General features: G+C 39.7%; 2 protein-coding genes across 3 annotated transcripts; both read left to right on the top strand.

The window, feature by feature from the left end:
• Window positions 1-10,653: 10,653 nt before the first annotated feature.
• LOC105055525 (uncharacterized) lies at window positions 10,654-11,648 on the top strand. Its single transcript, XM_010937391.4, has 2 exons — window positions 10,654-10,897; window positions 10,993-11,648. Exons 1-2 carry the CDS (start codon window positions 10,712-10,714, stop codon window positions 11,434-11,436), a joined length of 630 nt encoding a protein of 209 aa, XP_010935693.3. The 5' UTR covers window positions 10,654-10,711; the 3' UTR covers window positions 11,437-11,648.
• Window positions 11,649-15,478: 3,830 nt separating this feature from the next.
• On the top strand, window positions 15,479-18,490 carry LOC105055602 (uncharacterized). 2 transcript variants are annotated; one of them, XM_073250947.1, is made up of 2 exons: window positions 15,479-17,355; window positions 17,792-18,490. In XM_073250947.1, exons 1-2 carry the CDS (start codon window positions 17,010-17,012, stop codon window positions 17,848-17,850), a joined length of 405 nt encoding a protein of 134 aa, XP_073107048.1. In that variant the 5' UTR covers window positions 15,479-17,009; the 3' UTR covers window positions 17,851-18,490. The 2 variants fall into 2 exon arrangements, 1 of the variants encoding a protein (XP_073107048.1); XR_012138208.1 differs by having other exon boundaries at window positions 15,511-17,652.
• Window positions 18,491-20,205: the final 1,715 nt, after the last annotated feature.

Below are 20,205 nucleotides of genomic sequence, written 5' to 3'. Positions count from 1 at the left end.
GGAGCAATGACAAACGAAAGAAAATAATAGATGAGCTATAAGCCCAGGCAGGCCATTAGCATCAGCCATCCCCGTCGGTCTGAAACCGTTAGGCCCCGATAAAAGTAGCTCCCATGGCATCAGCTTGCCGTAATAGAAAGAGTCGGGCTGGAATGGGGTCCCCATGGCATAAGAACACTTCAGCCTGAGGAGCAAGAGAGGCGATAAAATCTACTAGTTGGTTCGCCTTCTAAAGACGTGCGATGCCAAAAAGAACCTATCTTCAAGATTTGGATGCCATGACGTCCCTCAAATAGGTGTTGTCCTGTGTTACACAAAAGAAGAAGAAGAAGAGAAGAAAAGAAAAAGAGGCTGTCTTAAAAATTTAAAAAAAATAAATTAGCCTCTAAAATTTTAAATTTATTGCAATATTGTACGGCCATCTATTTGAATATTAACATCGTTAACGAAGTAAGAAAAAAGATAAAAATATCCTTGATTCAAAAATATTGTTCTTTGATATTCATCTATCTACACATATGTCAAAGCATCCATCCTCTATTATCCATCCACATGCATAGATCTTAAAGCATTCTATTCTGTATCATCCATCCATCTATATAAATCTCAAGGCATTATATTCTCTATCATTTACCCACCTACACATATTTTAAAGCACTCTATTCTTTATCATCATTTATAAGTACAGATCTTAAAATGCTCCGACTTCAATTATCCATCTGCATGCACACAACTCAAAGAGTCGTTCCTTGTCATCTATTCATCTGTATAGATTTCAAAACACTACTTCTGTGATCTATTTGCCTGCACAATCTCAAAGCACTTCATCTGTGATATATTCACTTGCATGGATCTCAAAATATTCCATCCTTTATCATCAATTCATTTACACAAATCTCAAAATGCTTCATATCCTATCATCTATCCACTTGTATAGAACTTAAAGTATTATATCCTCTATTATTCATCTATCTGTATAGACCTTAAAGAGCTCCATCCTCCATCATCTATCCCTTATATAGATCTCAATGCTTTCCATCCTCTATCATCCTCCATCAGCACAGATCTTAAAGGACATTCCACCCATCATTTATCTATTTGCACAAATCTCAAAGTAGCCTATCCTCCATCATCTATCTATTTGCACAAATCTCAAAGCACATCATTCTCTTTCATCCGTTTATCTGCACAAATCTTAAAGCATTGTATTCTTTTTTGGGTACAAGTGGGGGCATGTACCCCAATAAACAAAACTACAAACAAAAGTGTGAAACTCTGGGTATATCATGAGCTGAAATCAGAGTCATTATTTCAAAAGGCAATAAAGAAGTAGAAGAAAAATCTACATTAACCATCAACCTAGCTAATTATTAGCCAGCTGATTTCCTTTCCTATAACAATGAATAACAAGAAAGAAATCCAAAGAGTTTAAGGAGTGTTTAATATCCAAGAGTAGTGGGTCAAGAAATATTTCTACTTTAATCAACCCTGAGATGCAATTATAAATATCAGAGATCTATTTAATAATCACTGTTGAATCTCTCTCTAGCCAAATAGCTTTGAACTTGAAATGATGAACTACCATGACCATTGCACTCCATGCTGCTTGTAGCTTTGCCATTGGTACAGTAGCTATTTGAGATCGCCATGCTCCAGCACATAACACATTACTTTCATGATTCCTCATAATATATATAACCCATCCCAGCAGTACCTTCATTCCAAGAAGTATCACATTACTTTCATGATTCCTCATAATATATATAACCCATCCCAGCAGTACCTTCATTCCAAGAAGTATCAAAGTTTAATCAAGCCACAGGGAGGGGGTATCCAAAAGACCATTGTTGGATTAGTGTTAATCGAGCTGACTGAGTTGCCGGTCTCCCAATGCTGTTGATCCATGGCTTCAATCAACTTTAATATATAGCTCAAATATTTATCTGCAAGATGATGCGCAAAATTAAAAGTGCCAATAGCATTACTCTGTTTTAGAAAAGCTGCTTATTTCTACTGTTCCAAATTGTCCAAGTGGTATAAGCTACTAGTATTCCATTGAAATCATTGGAAGGACCAACTGAGCACATCTGTATGAGTAGCTGAATTAAAGTAATAGGAAAATTATTCTGATAATGACCATACAATGCAGCCGAAGTTTGAGCCACATGATAGCAATTACAGAGACAATGTTGCAGGTCCTCTACTGATGATTGGCACTGTCATGGCCCAGCCCATCAGGCTCTTGGGCCTGGCAAATCCTGTAGAGCCCAACAAGAAGCCCGATGGGGTTGGGGGGGGGCAAGGCTCCTAACCGGAGTCCTCTTCCTCTCCGGCTCCGGCAAAATCGGATTGATAGAGTCCGATTAGAGGTAGAAAATCACCTCTATAAAATTCTCTTTTCTTTCTCTAAAGCTAGCCACGACGAGCATCAGATTTCTCCTTTTGTTTTTCTCGAATTTTTTCGTTGAAGTCACAGATGTTCTCATCGTGTTCATCTCAAATACTCGCTGGAGACCTCACTAGAGTCGGAGGTAAGCCCTTCTCCTCTTCCTTCTCCTTCTTTCCACGGCACGGTGCACCCTCGTTAGCCGTCGAGTTCGTCAGAAAATCTATGAAAAGCTAAACCTCTATTTTGCTCTGTTCGGCTGAGCTATCTTCCTCCTCTTTTCGGCCATCGGTGCCGCCGTTTGCGACGTCTCACCCCTAGGATAGGACCATTGTCCCTTTATGTTTTTTTCTTGAAAGTATTGGCCGTCGGTGACCGGCCAATAATCAAAAAATAAAAAGAAAATGGTAGGTTCCTGTTTTTTAAATTTTTTCTCTATTGACCGAACCTCATCGCCGGCCTTCCCTTGCTTTATCGTAGTCGACCAGACGCCGCCACCCCTCGTCGGAGCTTGAGCCACTGAACCTCCCTTTGGTCCTCCCTGTTCGGCCAAGGAAGAGGAAAGAAAGAAGAAAATGAGAAAAGAAGAAGGAACTCGTCTGCACATTGACTTTGAGGAAGAGGAATTTTCTTAATAGTTCGTGCAATATCAAGCAGAAAGATTTGATCCAAAAGTTTAGAGTCCCATGTTCTACACCATTTAATCGCCTCTCCAATGATCCTGGCATATATAGCAATTGATAGGAATAGCCAGTTGGTTAAGCGGGACATTGGTGAACATGGGCCATATAAAAACTTATGCTGCAATCATTATCCACTTGTCATGAGAAAAAGTGAGTTACCCACTCCGCTGCAGCACATATATTCCTCCGTAAAGGTGAAGCTCCCCTTTTTATATGATAAATTTTTCAGCCTAGAAAGTTGTATTTAGACGTCACCAGTATGGCCATAGAAAGTTACGATTGATTTGCGATAGATCTGTGATGAAAAATTAAAATAATTTTTTTAGATCTTCAATGATAGATTTTTGATGGAAGTATCCATCACAAAAAAATCTATCATAAATCTATCACAAATTTATGTTAAAAAAAATTGAAGAATTTTGATTATTTTCAATGATAGATTTATGATGGATATATCCGACATAAAAAATCTATCACAAATTTATGACAAAAAAAAGATATAGTTTTTTTATTGTTTTAAGTGATGAAAAAAATTTTATTTTGTTATAACGAGAATATTGTTATTAAGAATGTGGTTTGCTGCCACCTTTCCTCACAGTGCATCTATATGATGTTTAATTAATTGCATCCTAAGTCTACCTTTGTTCTTCTCTGTACAAATGTTCTCCCAAGAGATAGGATGGAGCTTCTTAGAACTCAAGTCATGACCCCATAGAAATGCCTTAAAGATTTTCTCAATATCATTCAAAACAAACATAGAAATTGGGACATTGGAAAGAAGGTAGATGTAGCTAAAGTTCAAAATAGATTGGAGCAAAGTTATCCAACTAACCTGTGTTAGGTCCTTTCATTTCCACCCATTTAAGCGCTTATAGATTCTGCCAAGGTGAGCATGAAAGTCATAACATTTAAGTTTGTCACCAAATAGTGGCACACCTAGATTACTCCAAGTACCCTCTTTAATTAAAACATCAAACATCTAAGTGATTTAATTCTTCACCCTTAAATCAACACTACTGCTAAACTGGATATGAGATTTGTGCACATTAATCTTCTATCCCGAATGATTGCAGTAAACCAATATAGCTTGTTTGAGAACTGTTGCATTTCAAACACTCACTTTTGCAACCAATAATAAATCATCAGCAAACATCAAATGAGTGATGGTAGGTCCACATGGCCTTGGTTGATAGCCTTTAAGGGAGCCATTCAAAGCTAAAATCTGCAAACTACTCGATAACATATCAGAACATAAAATGAAAATAAAGGGACATGGGGCAGCCCTGCCGAAAATCCATTGAAGACAAGAACCATTGCGAAGGATATCCACTAATTAGCGTAGAGAATGAAGGATCATAAATGCAACACCTAATCCATTTAATGAATTTAGAGTGAAACCCATAATGGTTAAGTATAGCTGCCAAGTATTGCCAAGCTTTTTCTATATCTGCCTTTAGCACCATTAAAGCCTCTCTTTGGAGCTCTGTATGTTGAGTGAAAGATTTCTTGTGCTAGCATTATGTTATCTAAAATATTATTGTTAGAAACAAAGGCTCCTTATTCTGCTAAATTAATGTGGGCATCAAATGCTTCATATGATTAACTAGAATTTCAGTAACAAACTTGTATAAATTGCCACATGAACTGATTGAATAGTAGTCTTTCACCTCCTCCGGTTCTTCTTTCTTTGGGATAAGTATTAGGAATGTTGTTCTTCAAATATCAGATGTTTTTGTAGTATCAAAAATTTCTTTAATAGCGGCTATAACATCCGTCTTCACAATAGACAAATGATTTGAAGAACAGAGGTTAAAAGTCATCGGGACTTGGAGCACTATACGATGGAAGTTGAACCAATTCTGTTCAATTTCCTTTTCAGAAATCGATCGAGTGAGAGTACAATTCTGCTGATCTGTAACATGACATTTAGATTAGGAAGAGTAGGAGAAATCAAAGATGGCTGAGAATTCCATTGGCTTCAGAAATAATTCACAATAGTCAATCTCATTTCAGCTTTGTCCATAGTGAACTGCCCATCAGCCTTATTGATGCCCTCAATTCTATTTCTTCTTCTTCATAAGATTTTAGCTTTATGAAAGAAATTTGCATTGGTGTCTCCATCTTTAAGCCATTTTAAATGAGATTTTTGCCTCCAATAAATTTCCTGCAACCTCAAATGTTTATTATGTTCTCTAACTTTCCTTGTAAGGGTGATTTGCAAAGTACGGTTAGCTCCATTACAGCCCATGTCCTTCTCTTGAAGTTTACTAATTTGGTTTTCCAACCTTAATTTCTGCTTTTGAAGTAGGTTACCAGCCACTTCTTTATTCCACTTTTGCAAAAATCTTCTAGTATTACCAAGCATCCGATACGCCGTGGCACCATGAAAAAGATTTTCGTTGCCTTTATGTCTCCAGACTTGCTTAACAACCTCTTGCATCCCATCACAAGAGAGCCAAAATCGTTCAAATCTGAAAGGAGTCTTCTTCTGTATTTTGGTGGATTCAATTTGAAGCAATAGTGGGCAATGGTTAGACCCATTCAGCCAAGTGGAATAGCTTAGATTCCGGAAACATATCTATCTAAGAAGGCATTGCCAGTGCTCTATCAAGATGCTATCATACTCTCTTGCATGTCCAAATTGGTTACTATACCACGTAAAAAGAGCACCACTTAAACCTAGATCAATCATTCCAGAATTACTGACGAAACTTCTAAATGAAATCACAGACTTCTCTAATTTCTTTAAACGTTTTACCACCCCGCTTCTCATCACTAGAAAAGATGACATTGAGGTCACCCATTATCATAAGTGGATGGCCCGAGGAAATACAAGTGTCCACCATGTCCTAGAGTTCCCGCCTTTGAGTGCCCGACGTGCTTGCATGGATCAATCCCCCCGTGTTGGATGAGGGCTTGGCGGCGGCTTCATTTGGGCATCCAGGAAGCGCAGTTCCTCCAATGGTAGATGCTGGCCAGACTGCTAACCAGATTATAAGTGGAAGCAACTTAGCTACTAGTAGTAGGAGGAGTACCAAAAGGTTAAGTATTAGATTCATTAATTAATGTATTGTTCTTTTTATAGCACTATTAATTAATGAACTCTATATACTTATTTTCTATAAATGATTATTTACTTAAATGTCTGATGAAATCTGTTGAGAAGTGATCATTGCTTACTGGGCTGTCTAGCTCATTACCTCCTATTTTACTGTTTTTATGGATGTTGAGGAATTAAGATGATACAAGATATGAATAGAAGAGTGATCAGAAGCAGAATTTTTATACTTTTATTTTCGGTTGAAAGTCTTATTGAATTTGATGTAAGGACTATGAATCATTGTTGAATTTATTGAGACATTAAAAAAATAATTTAGCTCGTTATATTTTGGATTTAAATTATTGACTAATTATTCCACTGTTGTTTTAAGATAGTATGATAAGATGCCTTGCATGCTTATAGGAAGAGTTTTCTATGAGTATGCGCCGGTTGTCATGACCCTCGATTCACAATCTCGGATCGGGAGCGTGACAGAAATATAAGTATCCACCGTATCCTAGAGTTCCCGCCTTTGAGTGCCCGATGTGCTTGCATGGATCAATCCCCCCCGTGTTAGATGAGGGCTTGGCGGCGGCTTCATTTGGGCATCCAGGAGCGCAGTTCCTCCAATGGTAGATGCTGGCCAGACTGCTAACCAGATTATAAGTGGAAGCAACTTAGCTACTAGATGTAGTAGGAGTACCAAAAGGTTAAGTATTAGATTCATTAATTAATGTACTGTTCTTTTTATAGCACTATTGAGCATCGTGCCAGGCTCTTTTCCATGAATTCTGATGCATATACGCATACTAATATGGTTTCGTTGTGATCATGTGATTGGTGTGGAAATGTAGGAGTGGAGTGGAGAGTCTGAGTACGGTCGAAGGTCCACGATCGCGTTCAGGACGAAATCGGAGGTGGAGATCCTGGATGACGGGTACAAGTGGCGGAAGTATGCGAAAAAGCATGTCCAGAACAACCCAAATCCGGCGTATACAAAGTGCGAAGTCCCGAGATAAAACATATTTAATAAACAACTGAATTCTGCTTCTGGTAATGAGAAGTTCCGATGCCCTCAAATTAAACCATTAGTCTTGAAATAACTTACCATGGAACCAATCCCCCAACAAGTTTGTAGGTCTTTGGTTATAGCCATTGCACCATTATTGTATCCATTTTGGCAATGACCTTGCTGCCCTGTAAATATTGCAATTCTTTCTCGTTTTCTGTAGTCCCTGATTATGAATAATCCCTTGGTATAGTATTCTAGTGATCAAGAGTCTTTCGTTTCGTTTTCACTGGATGTCAGACTTTGTCTTTCAATAAACACAAATAAAACTAGAGGACTGGCTTCTAAGTCGAGGACACCCAATATCATAATAGCCCCCCATTTTTGTTTGGCAGAAATAATAGCCCTTTTTCATTGAAGACGAATAGCATTAGGTAAAACATTTTAGGGATCCCTATAATTTAAATTCGTTGCACTCTCTCTGAGAATTAGAGTAGCTTAACTAAATGCTGGCTGGCTCTCTCTTGATTGATTGATTGATTGGTAGTGGTCGTGGTGGCGGGTTGCTCGACTGAGGGTTGCTCGGTGAAGAAAGAGGGTAGAAACAGAGATGAGACCCAAGCTACGTGGGAACCACCTACGAGGGACACATAACCACGTGAGCCCCGCTGTTGCTCCGCGACCCAAGAAAGCGCGCCTCCAGGTTCATGAAACCTGAACGCATTTGCATCGCAAGCCAAATTACTCAATCTGGCTACAGATAACCACTATAGAAATAAAAGTTCCATGCTTTTGGAATTTGATTGGGAAAAAAAAAAAAAATCCTTCCTCTTCTCCAATAGTTGGTTCTCGTTCCTGTTATTACTCTGAATAAGATTTCAGCATGTGCATATGCTTTTCACTTGTTGTGGTAGTAATTTGCTCCTTGTCTTCCCGAATGAAACTTATTTCTTGCGTCAGTTTGTTTGCACCCTTTGCAAAGATTTATAAAATTTACTGCACCTTCTTTTTACATAATTATGTGAATCAGAAATTTTCATTCTTGCAAATTCTAGTGTGATTTGTTGATCTTACAGCCAGAATTTTACACGTATGTAGACTTAACAGATATGACGCAACAATTTTTTACATAATTTTTTCTCTATTTATAAATTGATAAATTTTTTTTCTCTATTTATAAATTGAAAACTATATCAATTTTTATGATTGTTCCACCAATTTCTGGATTGGAGAGATGAACAATCTAAAATTCTAGTTTAGCTAAAAGCATTTGAACTCTAAATGGTACTTAGCTGTCCTACCAACGTGGATTCTTGCTTTCTCTGAAATGGCAACATTGGTCCCTTGGATGATGCCTTCGAAGCTGAATAGTGATAATGAATTTGACATCTTGCTGTTATTTATGTACGAAACTAACTCATATATATAATTACGTTAGCATACAATTTTTCAAAAAAAAAAAAAAAACATTAGCATCCAAAGAAAGGAGATATCACACATACATATATATAAATTAATATTCTGTGAAGGAGTATTGGAATATTGCTAACGCAGCTTTTCAAATAAATTTTATTGTACCATCTGAAAAGATATCTTTTCACATTAAATAATATTATTAATATTTGATATTATTATATTTTTATAATTAAAGCCTAACATCTCTTCACATTAAATTATATTGTTAATATATGATATTATTATATTTTTATAATTAAAAACTATTTATATAGATAGTTGAGAATATGAAGTGATCTTAAAAATTTGAATGAGTATTATTTTATTATTTATATTTAATTTTTTTTGCAATCTAATCAGATCTAAAAAAAAATTATTTTTATATATCTGATAATTTAATATATATTAGAGTATTTAATATCCACTTTCTTGGCACTCCAGGAGAATTGTTTTTCTATTTTTTTTATAATATATATTCAAACAAAAGCCCTCCAAGAGATCTTAAGAATTGATTGATGGCTTCATGAAATAGCTCAATATGATTAACAACAATCATATTACATTGGAATAACCTGTGGATGCCACAATCTGGTCACCTAAGTTGATTAAGTTACGGTGTTTGGTAACCCAAATAACTAAATGAAGTCATAGAAAAGACTTGACAAGAAAAATCATACCATCACATCTACTTTCTATGCATTTAGCATTTTAGATGTTTACGTCATTCCTATGCTTTCCCTTTTGGTCAAGAAGACATGTTTTAATGCTTCATCCATTTGATAAAAAGAAATGCCCTAATGTCCCTGATGAGAAATTCTTTATAAACCGCAGGGATGCAGAACTATACGCATCATCCATGGTGATTGATTCATATATAAAATTTATTATTTTTTTTTTATACATCATATTCTGATTTCATATGTGAGTCAATTATCATAGACGGTATGTGCGTTCTGTACTATCGATGGTTTACAAAAAATTTTTCTTTTCTAAAAATATTGTTCGGTGCTCAATCAAATTAAGACAAAGCGGATGTCATCACGATAACTTTCCTATAGCAACTCAGTAAGGATTGAAAGCAGGGAGGCTTTTACAGTGAGGAATATCTTCAAAGAGACCATAGCCCCAGCCCCCATCAGATTATAAAATATCATTTAACATAATTTGTACCATCGAAATGCAAATTCAAAAGCTTTTTGCTTTGTTTTCCAACTAAACTTGACCATCTGAACACTTTTTTTAAAAAATAATAAATTAGCTTAACTTATTTTTTTTCTACAGAAAGAGACACAAGAAAATGATTATCAATTTAACTTAAAAAGATATAAAAGTTTTAACTACATCTAGTATTAGAAATACCCTTTATAGAAATCCTTTGTGCACCGCCAGCAGTGTAGAAAATGTAACGTGGAACGCATCGCTTCGTTCTATTAGACTATGTAGCTACCATTTTTCAATACGTATTTAATGTCTGCAGTTTTATTTTTTTTTGTTTGAAATTTTGAATGATGAAAATATTTTTCTTAAAAATTATGGCACTCCTTGAAAATTATGACATCTTTTCATAAAAATTATGATACTCTTTCTCTTTCGAAAAAATTATGACATCCTATACTAATATTATGACATCTTATGTTGAAATTATGATTTTCTGTATAAAATATTATAATTTTTATGAAGAGTTATCATAAATTTACGAAGGAGTATTATAATTTTGTGAAAAGATATTATAATTTTTTTGAAAGAGAAAGAATGTCATAATTTTTTTAAAGAGATGTATGTCATAATTTTAAAAAATATATTTTTATTATTTAAAATTTAAAATAAAAAATAAAATTATAAATATTAAATATATATTAAAAAATAATAATTACGTGATCTATTAAGATAACATGATGCGCTTCGTATCGGATTTTCTGTACGGCGGGCCGTGCGCAAAGAATTTTTCGTAGCCTCCATCAAGCACGACCATATATAATCTCTATCTCACGTGCCGAGCACTCCTCCAAATAAAAGAAGAGAAATGTGGACCCCATAGGATAAGCCATTTCGACTTCCATTGGCTCAAACCAGATTTGCCGTTTGGCGGTGGAAAAAATGACGAAGGGAATTAGAGGAGGAAGACAAACCAGAGTCCCATGGCTGTGCACCAGTACCACGGACCCTATCTTAACCTCGCTGAAAGCCCTAAGAAGATGGCGGCGTCAACGATATCCTCCGCCACCGCCGCAGCCGCCACCTACTCATCGTCCCTCTCGCCCTCCTCTTCTCGCTCCTCCAAGAGCAAGCCCCTCAAGATCCTCGCCATGGCCCCCAGAAATAAGGTATCTTTCATCCCCACCCATCAAGCTCCTCCAACGGGCCAACTTTTGATCTTTATGCCGTATATTACGAAACATAATCCCATTTTGGATTCCAGGTGAATAGGTACGACGAGAATTGGAAGAAGCAGTGGTACGGCGCCGGGCTCTTCGTGGAGGGCAGCGAGGAGGTGAGCGTGGACGTGGTCAAGAAGCTTGAGAAGCGCAAAGTTCTGAGTGGCGTCGAGAAGGCCGGCCTCCTCTCCAAGGCCGAGCAACTCGGCTTCACCCTCTCCTCCATCGAGAAGCTTGGGTTCTTCTCTAAGGCAGAGGAGCTCGGCCTCCTCAGCCTCCTCGAGCGGACCGCCGGCGCCTCCCCCTCCGCCCTCGCATCGGTGTCGCTGCCGCTCTTGCTCGCTGCCATCGCCGCCGTTGTCCTCATCCCCGACGACTCCGCCGCTCTCGTGGTCGCGCAGGCCGCCGTAGCCGCCGCCCTCGGGATCGGCGCCGCCGGGCTCTTCCTGGGGTCGGTCGTGTTGGGCGGGCTGCAAGAGTCTGACTGAACGGCGACGAAGCCGGGTCTGAGTCTAGTGCTCCGCGGTGCACGTCCGGAGTGGTATTCTTCGATGGACTTCCTTAGTTTTTGGTCTGGTTATTTTTCCAATATATACATATATTATAGCTGTACTGTTACGAAATTATTTGTAAACTAGGTACTTTTATACTATCTTCTTTTATGCTCATAATACTTATGAATGATGCTAATTTCTCAGAATTCATCTCATTCTAGTCTCAATTAAATATTAATTGCCAATACATAGATTATAACACGACATTTGGAAATGAATCCTAAGGTTATATATCTTCATTTGGCGATTTTAACTTTTAAGCAAGACTGTTTAAGATCATCTAGTAGGCAACTTCTATTGCTGTTTTTCTTTTGAACATATCAGCCTCAATGAGCGAGTGATTACATTCAACTCTCTACATCAGCCTGATGATGCCCCTTAGGAATGTGAGCGTCCCCTCCCAAGAGACCATTCGTTGACATTCTTTATTACCTTCAGTCGGGCATTGGTGATTAGTAGCTGCTGTTATAGTACTGAAAGAATAGTCATAATAGAGTCGGAGCACCTCTCTCAGATCGTATTATATAAATGTGACAGCCATTATATGTATGTTAGAACCGTTGTAGCATCATTGAGTAATGTTAGTATGTCTGTTATCTGATGTTTTTTCACTGTTAAGGTGCCTCAACCAATGTAAGGACTGCTTGGGAGTGACAATCTATGCTTCAGCTTGCTGAAAAAAAGTGAAACCAAATATCAGGGTTGGGACAGGGCTGCATCGTTAGAGGTTATGCTACTTGAACCGGCTGAGAAAATGATCTCGAATAAGAAACGGTCGAAATGGATGTAAGCCCACATAACTGACCGATATGATGCCATGGCAACATTCAATAGGCTACTCATTCAACACTATGAGCAAGCCCACTAAAATAAGATCTGAGCAGGCAATGGTTTTCTCAGATTTGAGCAGAGGGGTGACAAATGGGAGGGGGACACTTTTAAGTAAGCGGGCATGCAAAATATGAGAATTGTAGGAAACCAAGTGAGAAGGTAGCCTATATTACAAACTGGGGCTAGAGCGTTCCTTAGGATTATGGTTATGTAGACATTCAAATCTTGGAAAACCTTGCACTCGATTACATATCTCCGGGACGATTCTGATGTGGGACTGTTCTTCAAAGTGGATGGTTGATCATGTACAAGTCATAACAATGCATGTTTAGAGATCAAAATGGAGTTGGCTTCAGATTTTCTACATAGACCATTTATTGGTGTGGAACAGAGTAGAAACAGAAAAAAGAGGGCAGGCAGGGTGACAATGAAAAATCTTAAGCAATGCTTTTGTTTCCTCTACAGGATGAGATCATAGAAAGCAACATGGTGATAATATTTATTGGTGGCCGAAGTATCCTATGAAGATCAAAACTGACTTATGAATGCTGTAGCAAACAGTAATCTCCTCCCTTTCATCCTAAATGTAGCCTCATTTTCAAGCTCGGTCCTTAACCCTTATTGTAAAATATTCAACTGATTAAAGAATTGCAACCTGCGTGGGCAACCACTAATATTACGGAGTTCTTTTTTCCCGACGGTTTTACACAAATCCACCACTAGCTTATATGACTTAACAAAAGTATCTTGGATGTCAGGAGGATAGTACATGTACATTATAAGATGTGCTTGATGGTCTGATACTGGATCTTCTGCTATTAGAAGGCTTCATGCACATGATCTCACCCAATATGAACATTAAACACTGAGACACAGATGCTGTAAGAATAACCAGATCAGAACAAAATCTGACCCTGAGTTAAGCTTTTTGTACCAAAAACTCTTCATGGATTCAACTGTTTGTGGCGACAGCTGTGTACCACAATGCCCAAGAGAAACTCCTAACGTGCAACCTATCCCCAGAAAATACCATGTAGGTATATACTCGGATCACCCAGCTCAAGACTTTTTCAGCTAGAACTTCGGAATATCCATGACCAGCTAGGGTGGGTCTTCACTTGGAAGCTCTCATTTAGCCTACCTTCTGCTGCCAAAAGTTATCACATCTGCACCAAGATAAGATGTCAGACTCTAGATATTTGACAATACAACAAAACCTTGCTCTGTTAACTCTCAAGAACCAAGATGAAGTTACAAGTGCTCAGATCTGCACCAACCAAAATAAGGTGTCATTTTCTAGATATTTGATGATAAAACGAAATCCTGCTCTCCTAACCATTTAACCCCACAAAATTCCCCTCCTTTTATGTGGTTAGGAGGCTTGTCAGCAAATTTGGAGGGCTATACAAAACCCCCACCCTGTTGAAGCATTGGCTATTTGGCTTTATCCTCCATTCCCCCATCTAATACAATCATCAACGGGTATAACCATCAAGGTAGCTGGCACCTTTTGTGTTGTTACTTTCACCCTTTTTCGGGTTGGATTTGGAGCTGTTTCTTGTTTTTAAACTTCTTCTTCTTCTTTTTGTTGGCATCAAACCTATATTAATTGATAGCACAGAATCTGCTTATCTTGTTGGCATTGGCAAATAACTCTTTCACAAGCTTTCACATTGATTTCTTTTGTGTTAATAAAGAAGTATACAACGTTTACATCCTTAATATACCTTTTAGAGTACCAGTTTTCTCTGTCGATGCCCCCACTTCCTTAACCCTCATCCTCCTCTTCTTCTTTTTATTCTTCAATTTTTCCCTCCCGTTTAAGGTAGAAAAGTATGTTTCTCTGTGATGGCCATGCCACTATTATCTACTTGTGATGAACTTCTCAACAGAACTATGCAAAAACTCTCTCAGACAGCTAACTGCAGAACAACATCACATCCATAAAACCAACACCAGAAACTAAATTAACACACGGTAAACAAACCCAATATGTGTGGCTAAAGTAGTGAATTCTGCACATGAACTATATTTTTTGACCTGGTTTATTAAAAGTGCTTTCAAATTGAGCCTGTAAGCAGAACATGGAAAAACCAGTGAAAACCTTCAAGGCAGTTGCTTGTGGTATCGTATGATTTCCATAGTTACAAATTCTTTTTGCAGATGTGGGTGCGAGAGCTTTAATTAAGAGAGGGAAGCATTAGATTAATTTCTGATATGCTTGGTTGCCATAGAGTGAACATGGTAAAGAGGAGATGCTTTGCAGACCAAAATCAGTGAAGATGAAAACGTTGGATGGATGGGTGGTGATGCATGGAGGGAGATGTTGTCTTCCTTCCAAATAGTTCTGGTCTGGATCTGGGTCGAAGGCCTGTTTTGTTTGCTGTAAGTTGGGTGAGCAACAGCCCTTTTCTAGAGTGACCCTGGCTATCCCTAGACTGGTCATTTCGGGTCATCGCTCACGTTCATAGGCCATTTTGTGGAACGACAGGACTCCATTTTGGGCCGACCCAAAGTAAGTTCCTGTTCAGAGGCTCGATTTTGGGCAACCAAACTGGCCCCAATGTTGATGTTAATTGTTCGGGCTGGCTTAGTCTAAATAAGTTTGGACTGGGCCCTCATCAAGCGGCTCCAATGCGTCAACTGTTTCGGACCAAGTCCCAGGCGAGCATATTCATCGCCCGAGAAATGTTTGACCGGGTCTCAAATATCGAAGTTAGATGGTACCGATGGAATAATGCAGTCTAAGCAAATTAATAATTGACTCTACTACCATTCCCCAAAATATTTCTTGGAAGGGCAGAAATTTTTTGTTACAACAGTTTTATCACATATACCTTACATCCTCCAATAACAAATCAACACACCATTTAAAACAGTAGACATTTATCCAGTTAAAATAGTAAAAATTGTTAGTTGGTCGATCATAAAATTTTTTTTTCATTCAAAATTTTCAATCAAATTTGAATAACAATGAATCTTTTTTTAATAATAGATGATGTGCTAGTTTGATATTGGATGGTGTCAGATATATATGGTAGAATCATTCTAATCAATAATTTCTTTTGAAAAATGTGTCAATCCGGATTTTTAGCACGATACATGGATCGGTGTTTTTTCCTTAAATTAGGTGGTGAGATCCTGATACAACCGTTCGATAAGAAGCTCAGATGACCAAAATTCCTGGTGCTCCAAATGAACATATGTATCATAGTGTGCTGGTCATCGTATATGTGAGAGACCTCGAACTCTGTGGGCCTAGTGGCCATATGATGAATAGCTCATATATTGAAGATGTCTTTGAAGACAGCCATGACACGGCGGCTGTCGAGTCCGCAACCATAAACGTTTTTAGCGTGTCGAAGATGGATCGATCGACTTCCCTGGTCATTCCCTTGCTCGAGTGGGAATTTCATGTTACCTGAGGACCAGAAGTCCCCGAGCCCGGCCCATTGTTATCTCAACATGTCAGCCACCGTGAGATTATCCCATCCCCGCCGCTGCCTCATTACTCCAGCACGCAACTGGTGGTGCCGCAGCCCCACCATGTTCAAGTGTGGAAGGAAAAAATAGAAAAGAAAAAACAAGAAAGGAGATGATGACCGAGCATGGAGAAATTTTTAATGGAACTATTCCCTTCCTCGCACTTACATGGACGTGGCCTCCAAGAAGCTGTTGGTTCCCTTGGCGGGTTCCCCCGCAGCTTCGGCGAACATCCCCGTCCACTGGGGAAATTGTCTATTTCCCCTTGCACCCTTCTTCCAGATAGTCCACTTCTTCGCGCCTGCCTGGAAAGTTCCTCGATGTTCCGCACTCACATCGGCAGACAGGGATGGTCGTTGGCCCAAAAGAAGGATTCTCCTTCGCGCGATTCCACCGTTAGATCCTGCAATGATCGCTTTGAAAGCTGTGCAGGCAAGAGAATAAAAGAGTTCGGTTTGTTTAGAGATCTGTGTGGGGAGCGATCCAACCGCCATGTCGCGAGAGAAGATCAATTATTCTTTCTCGCGAAGGATACAAGAAGGAGCCGCGTTGTATCTTCCACATGGAAGATGTAGAATAAACTCCCTGCAACCCCACAGAGTTCCCTCGCAGCTTCGGCGAACATCCCCGTCCACTGGGGAAATTGTCTATTTCCCCTTGCACCCTTCTTCCAGATAGTCCACTTCTTCGCGCCTGCCTGGAAAGTTCCTCGATGTTCCGCACTCACATCAGCAGACAGGGATGGTCGTTGGCCCGAAAGAAGGATTCTCCTTCGAGCGATTCCACCGTTGGATCCTGCAATGATCGCTTTGTAAGCTGTGCAGGCAAGTGAATAAAAGAGTTCGGTTTGTTTAGAGATGTGTGTGGGGAGCGATCCAACAACCATGTCGCGAGAGAAGATCAATTATTCTTTCTCGCGAAGGATACAAGAAGGAGCCTCTTTGTATCTTCCACATGGAAGATGTAGAATAAGCTCTCTCCAACCCCACAGAAAAAGGGACACAATTCACCGTCCTTTTGATTCGAAACTTCCTCAAAAGGCTTCGGGTCGCACCGTCGCAGCTTCCACCAAGTTCCAGTCTCCGAAATTCGAAATGCTTGTGTACGTATAAATATATGTGGAGTAGCCGTGGACGATCATCGGAGCAGGTTTTAGTGAACGGATCACACTGCAGTGACCTCCGTTGGCAAAGATGGTTCAAAACACCGACGAGCGTCAAGCCTCACCACCATCCACCACCGGATCCTCTTGCCTCTCTTTGCTCAGCTTCGGTTTCCTCACCGCCAACACCGTCTTCTCTGCCTATCGTGCCCGGCATGACCCATGGACCGTGGCATTTGTGCTCTTCGCCTACCTGGACCTCGTGGCCCTTTTCGGCTGCCTCCGGGCCATTGAGAAACAGAGGGCTGAGCACGGCACGGTCGAGATGAACGGAAGTTTGAAGGTGGCGGTTTGGGTGCTCGCCAACGCACTTAATGTGGCATTTGCTTACCGTGTCGCTCAGATGATGCCTCTGGCTTTGTACATCGTCGTCTGGGGTATGTCTGGGTTCACTATTGTAATTACCTTTTATGGTCTATTCGTGTATCGAGAACCAGAGAATCTGAAGAGCAATGATGCCAAGGGGGTTCCTTTCCCGGAGCTCTCCCCTGAGGAGAAGGTGTAGGCCTTGTACCATTGTTCTCCAGCTCTACCACTGTCGTTAATATCTGCCGCGGTGATTCTTCTTATTAGCAATTAAAGATGGGCATCAATTATAGCAGATATCTTCCATTTGTGTGCAACCTGGTTTGTAGCATGCTCATTGCTGTCTCGGGATGCAATGGGAACGCATGGTATATTAGGCTCGTGCGTGATATAAGATTTGTGCATCTGTACCTTGGTTGAAGGACGTTAAAAACTCCTTCTGCCTCTTCATTTAAAGTCATATATGTTCATTTCAAAGTTCTAACTTGTAATGATACTCGTTACCAGCTAAGCTCGAGGCCCCCCGGGAAAAAGAGGTAAAAGAAAACAGAGAACTGAAGAAGTAGAGCGGTGATAAAGACCACCTATATAACTTCTCTTGACAAGGCTATCGTACTTCGGCATCTCCACCGCCCGTGCTCGATCAGTCCGGACTTTCTTGTAGGTCTGGAAAAATTATTAGATGGAGTAGGTCCAATTGAACAATCTAAATCCGAGCATTTATACGGTGGATAACAGCCAAATGAACTGTTGGACTGGATCTTGAGGTGTAATGTGGCAAGTGGCAATTGGCTTGGTCCACTGGACCTGATACATCTAATAATGACGCCTCAAACAGCACCAAGAGACCCAACCAGGCGAAGAGCACAAATACATGGTCCATGCCAGGCTCGATTGGCGGAGGCGACGGTGTTGGTGGTGAGGAAACCGAAGCCGAGCAAACAGAGGCAAAAGGATCTGGAAGTGGATGATGGTGAGGCTTGATGCCTGTCGGTGTTTTGAACCATCTGAAAAAATGGTCTCTGTAGTATGATCTGCCCACTGGAACTTGCCCCGACAATGTCTATATATATATATATATATATATGCCAGCTCCAAGTAATGGACGCTGGAAGCTTGGTGAAACAGAAGCAAGGGTTATTATTTTCGAGGATGAGTCAAATTAAATAAAATTAGCAGTATCCATGGGGAGCCCCCTTCATACTAGTTATTTGTTGATGATATGCTGTGAGTTTATGATACGTAGAAAAAAAAAAAAAAAAAAAAGGAAAAATAAACTTAAACTTATGGATGGAAAGAGTATGGATATACAAATTGCTCAAATCCCTCTCTGCTTCTACCTCAACTAGGCTTATGACCGTAAGCTGGTGTGCCCCTCAGCATGTATCTCATTCATGAGCGTCTGATTCAAGGGCATCTCATGAACCTAACAAGAGCAAGGAGGAGGCATCACCAGTAAGTCCCCAGGTGCCAAAATTAAGATCAAGTGCCCTCAGGAGAAAGAACCACAAGTCCCACTCCCTTTACACCATCTTCCTGCTCATCTTTGTTGCCAGCAAGCGACCTTTCCCATACAAAGGTCAAAATAACAGCTATTTCATCTCTAAAAAACCAACCTCATTATTTATCCATGATAGAGGTGGAGAGGTACCATCCGCACAGAGCCACAGACCGTCGCTAATCATCCAAATAACAGGAGATAACCTGCAAATCTTACTGAGCAACGCACCTTCCTTGTTGAAGGATTGCAAAACAAAGGAAGGGGTGAGCGATATGGCCCGGATTTGATCCTTACCAAAATCACGGTTGCCAGCTTGACCAACCAAGCACTAAGTGACATGGGGTGCGCGATCAACACGCCTAAGCGAACCTCCAGACTAATAGTATGGGCGATTACAGTTTAGCGCCATCTCAGAACAATAGATAAAGAAGGATGTAACAACTCATCCAAAGACCACACACAGTGGATTTTAATGGACTCTCATCCTCCTCTGTATATAAATTAGGCCAAGAAACTCCTAATGAGAGGACTTTCACTTCACTTACAGCTCGTTTTCAAATATCTTCTGTTCCAGCAAAGCTTTGTCTGATTTAGGCATTAGAGAGCCCCGATAGATCAGATCCGACAACCTTCAATAATTTCTTTTGCTTGCAGGTCGAACTTCCTCCTCGAGCATAGCAACATACAGGTTGACCAATTTTCGTCACCAATGCCAATTCCATCAAGTTGGACTTTGGATGGCAATAGATTGGCTAGATCAATGCCTTGAAACTTACAAGAGATCTGAGTGCATGAGCTACGAATCTCAACCTACTCAAAGAGACTGGGGAGCAAGCCTGAATTAAGATGGCGGTCTACCAGCAATGAGTAGCTTGATACTATAACTCCAAAATAGCCACTGTTATCCTCATCCCCGATGACTTCACTGTGTTTGTGGGTATGCAGGCTACTATCACCGTTGCCCTCAAGATCAGCACCATCAGGTTCATGCGGTCAGCTGTGTTGGCAAAAGTCTACAAGAGTTTGACCGAACAGCGACCGAGTCGGGTCTGAGTCTAGTGCTCCACGATGCACATACAAAGTGGTATTCTTTGATAGACTTCCTTGGTTTTTGATCTGCTTGTTTTTTCAATATATACATATATTATAGTTGTACTGTTATATTTTGCAAATTAGGTACTTCTATACCACCTTCTTTTATGCTCATAATACTTATAAATGATGCTGATTTCTAAGAATTCATATCATTCTACTCTCAACTAAATATTAATTTCTAGTACGTAGATAATAACACAACATTTGGAATTGAATCCTAAGATTGCATATCTTTATTAGGCGATTTTAACTTTTAAGCAAGACTGTTTAAGATCATCTAGTAGGCAGTTTTTATTGCAGTTTTTCTTTTGAATATATCAGCCCA

This window comes from Elaeis guineensis, chromosome 2 (assembly GCF_000442705.2).
Source record: "Elaeis guineensis isolate ETL-2024a chromosome 2, EG11, whole genome shotgun sequence".
NCBI classification, from domain to species: Eukaryota; Viridiplantae; Streptophyta; class Magnoliopsida; order Arecales; family Arecaceae; genus Elaeis; species Elaeis guineensis.
Note: the sequence above shows the minus strand (reverse complement) of the source record. Positions and strands in the feature narration are given on the sequence as shown.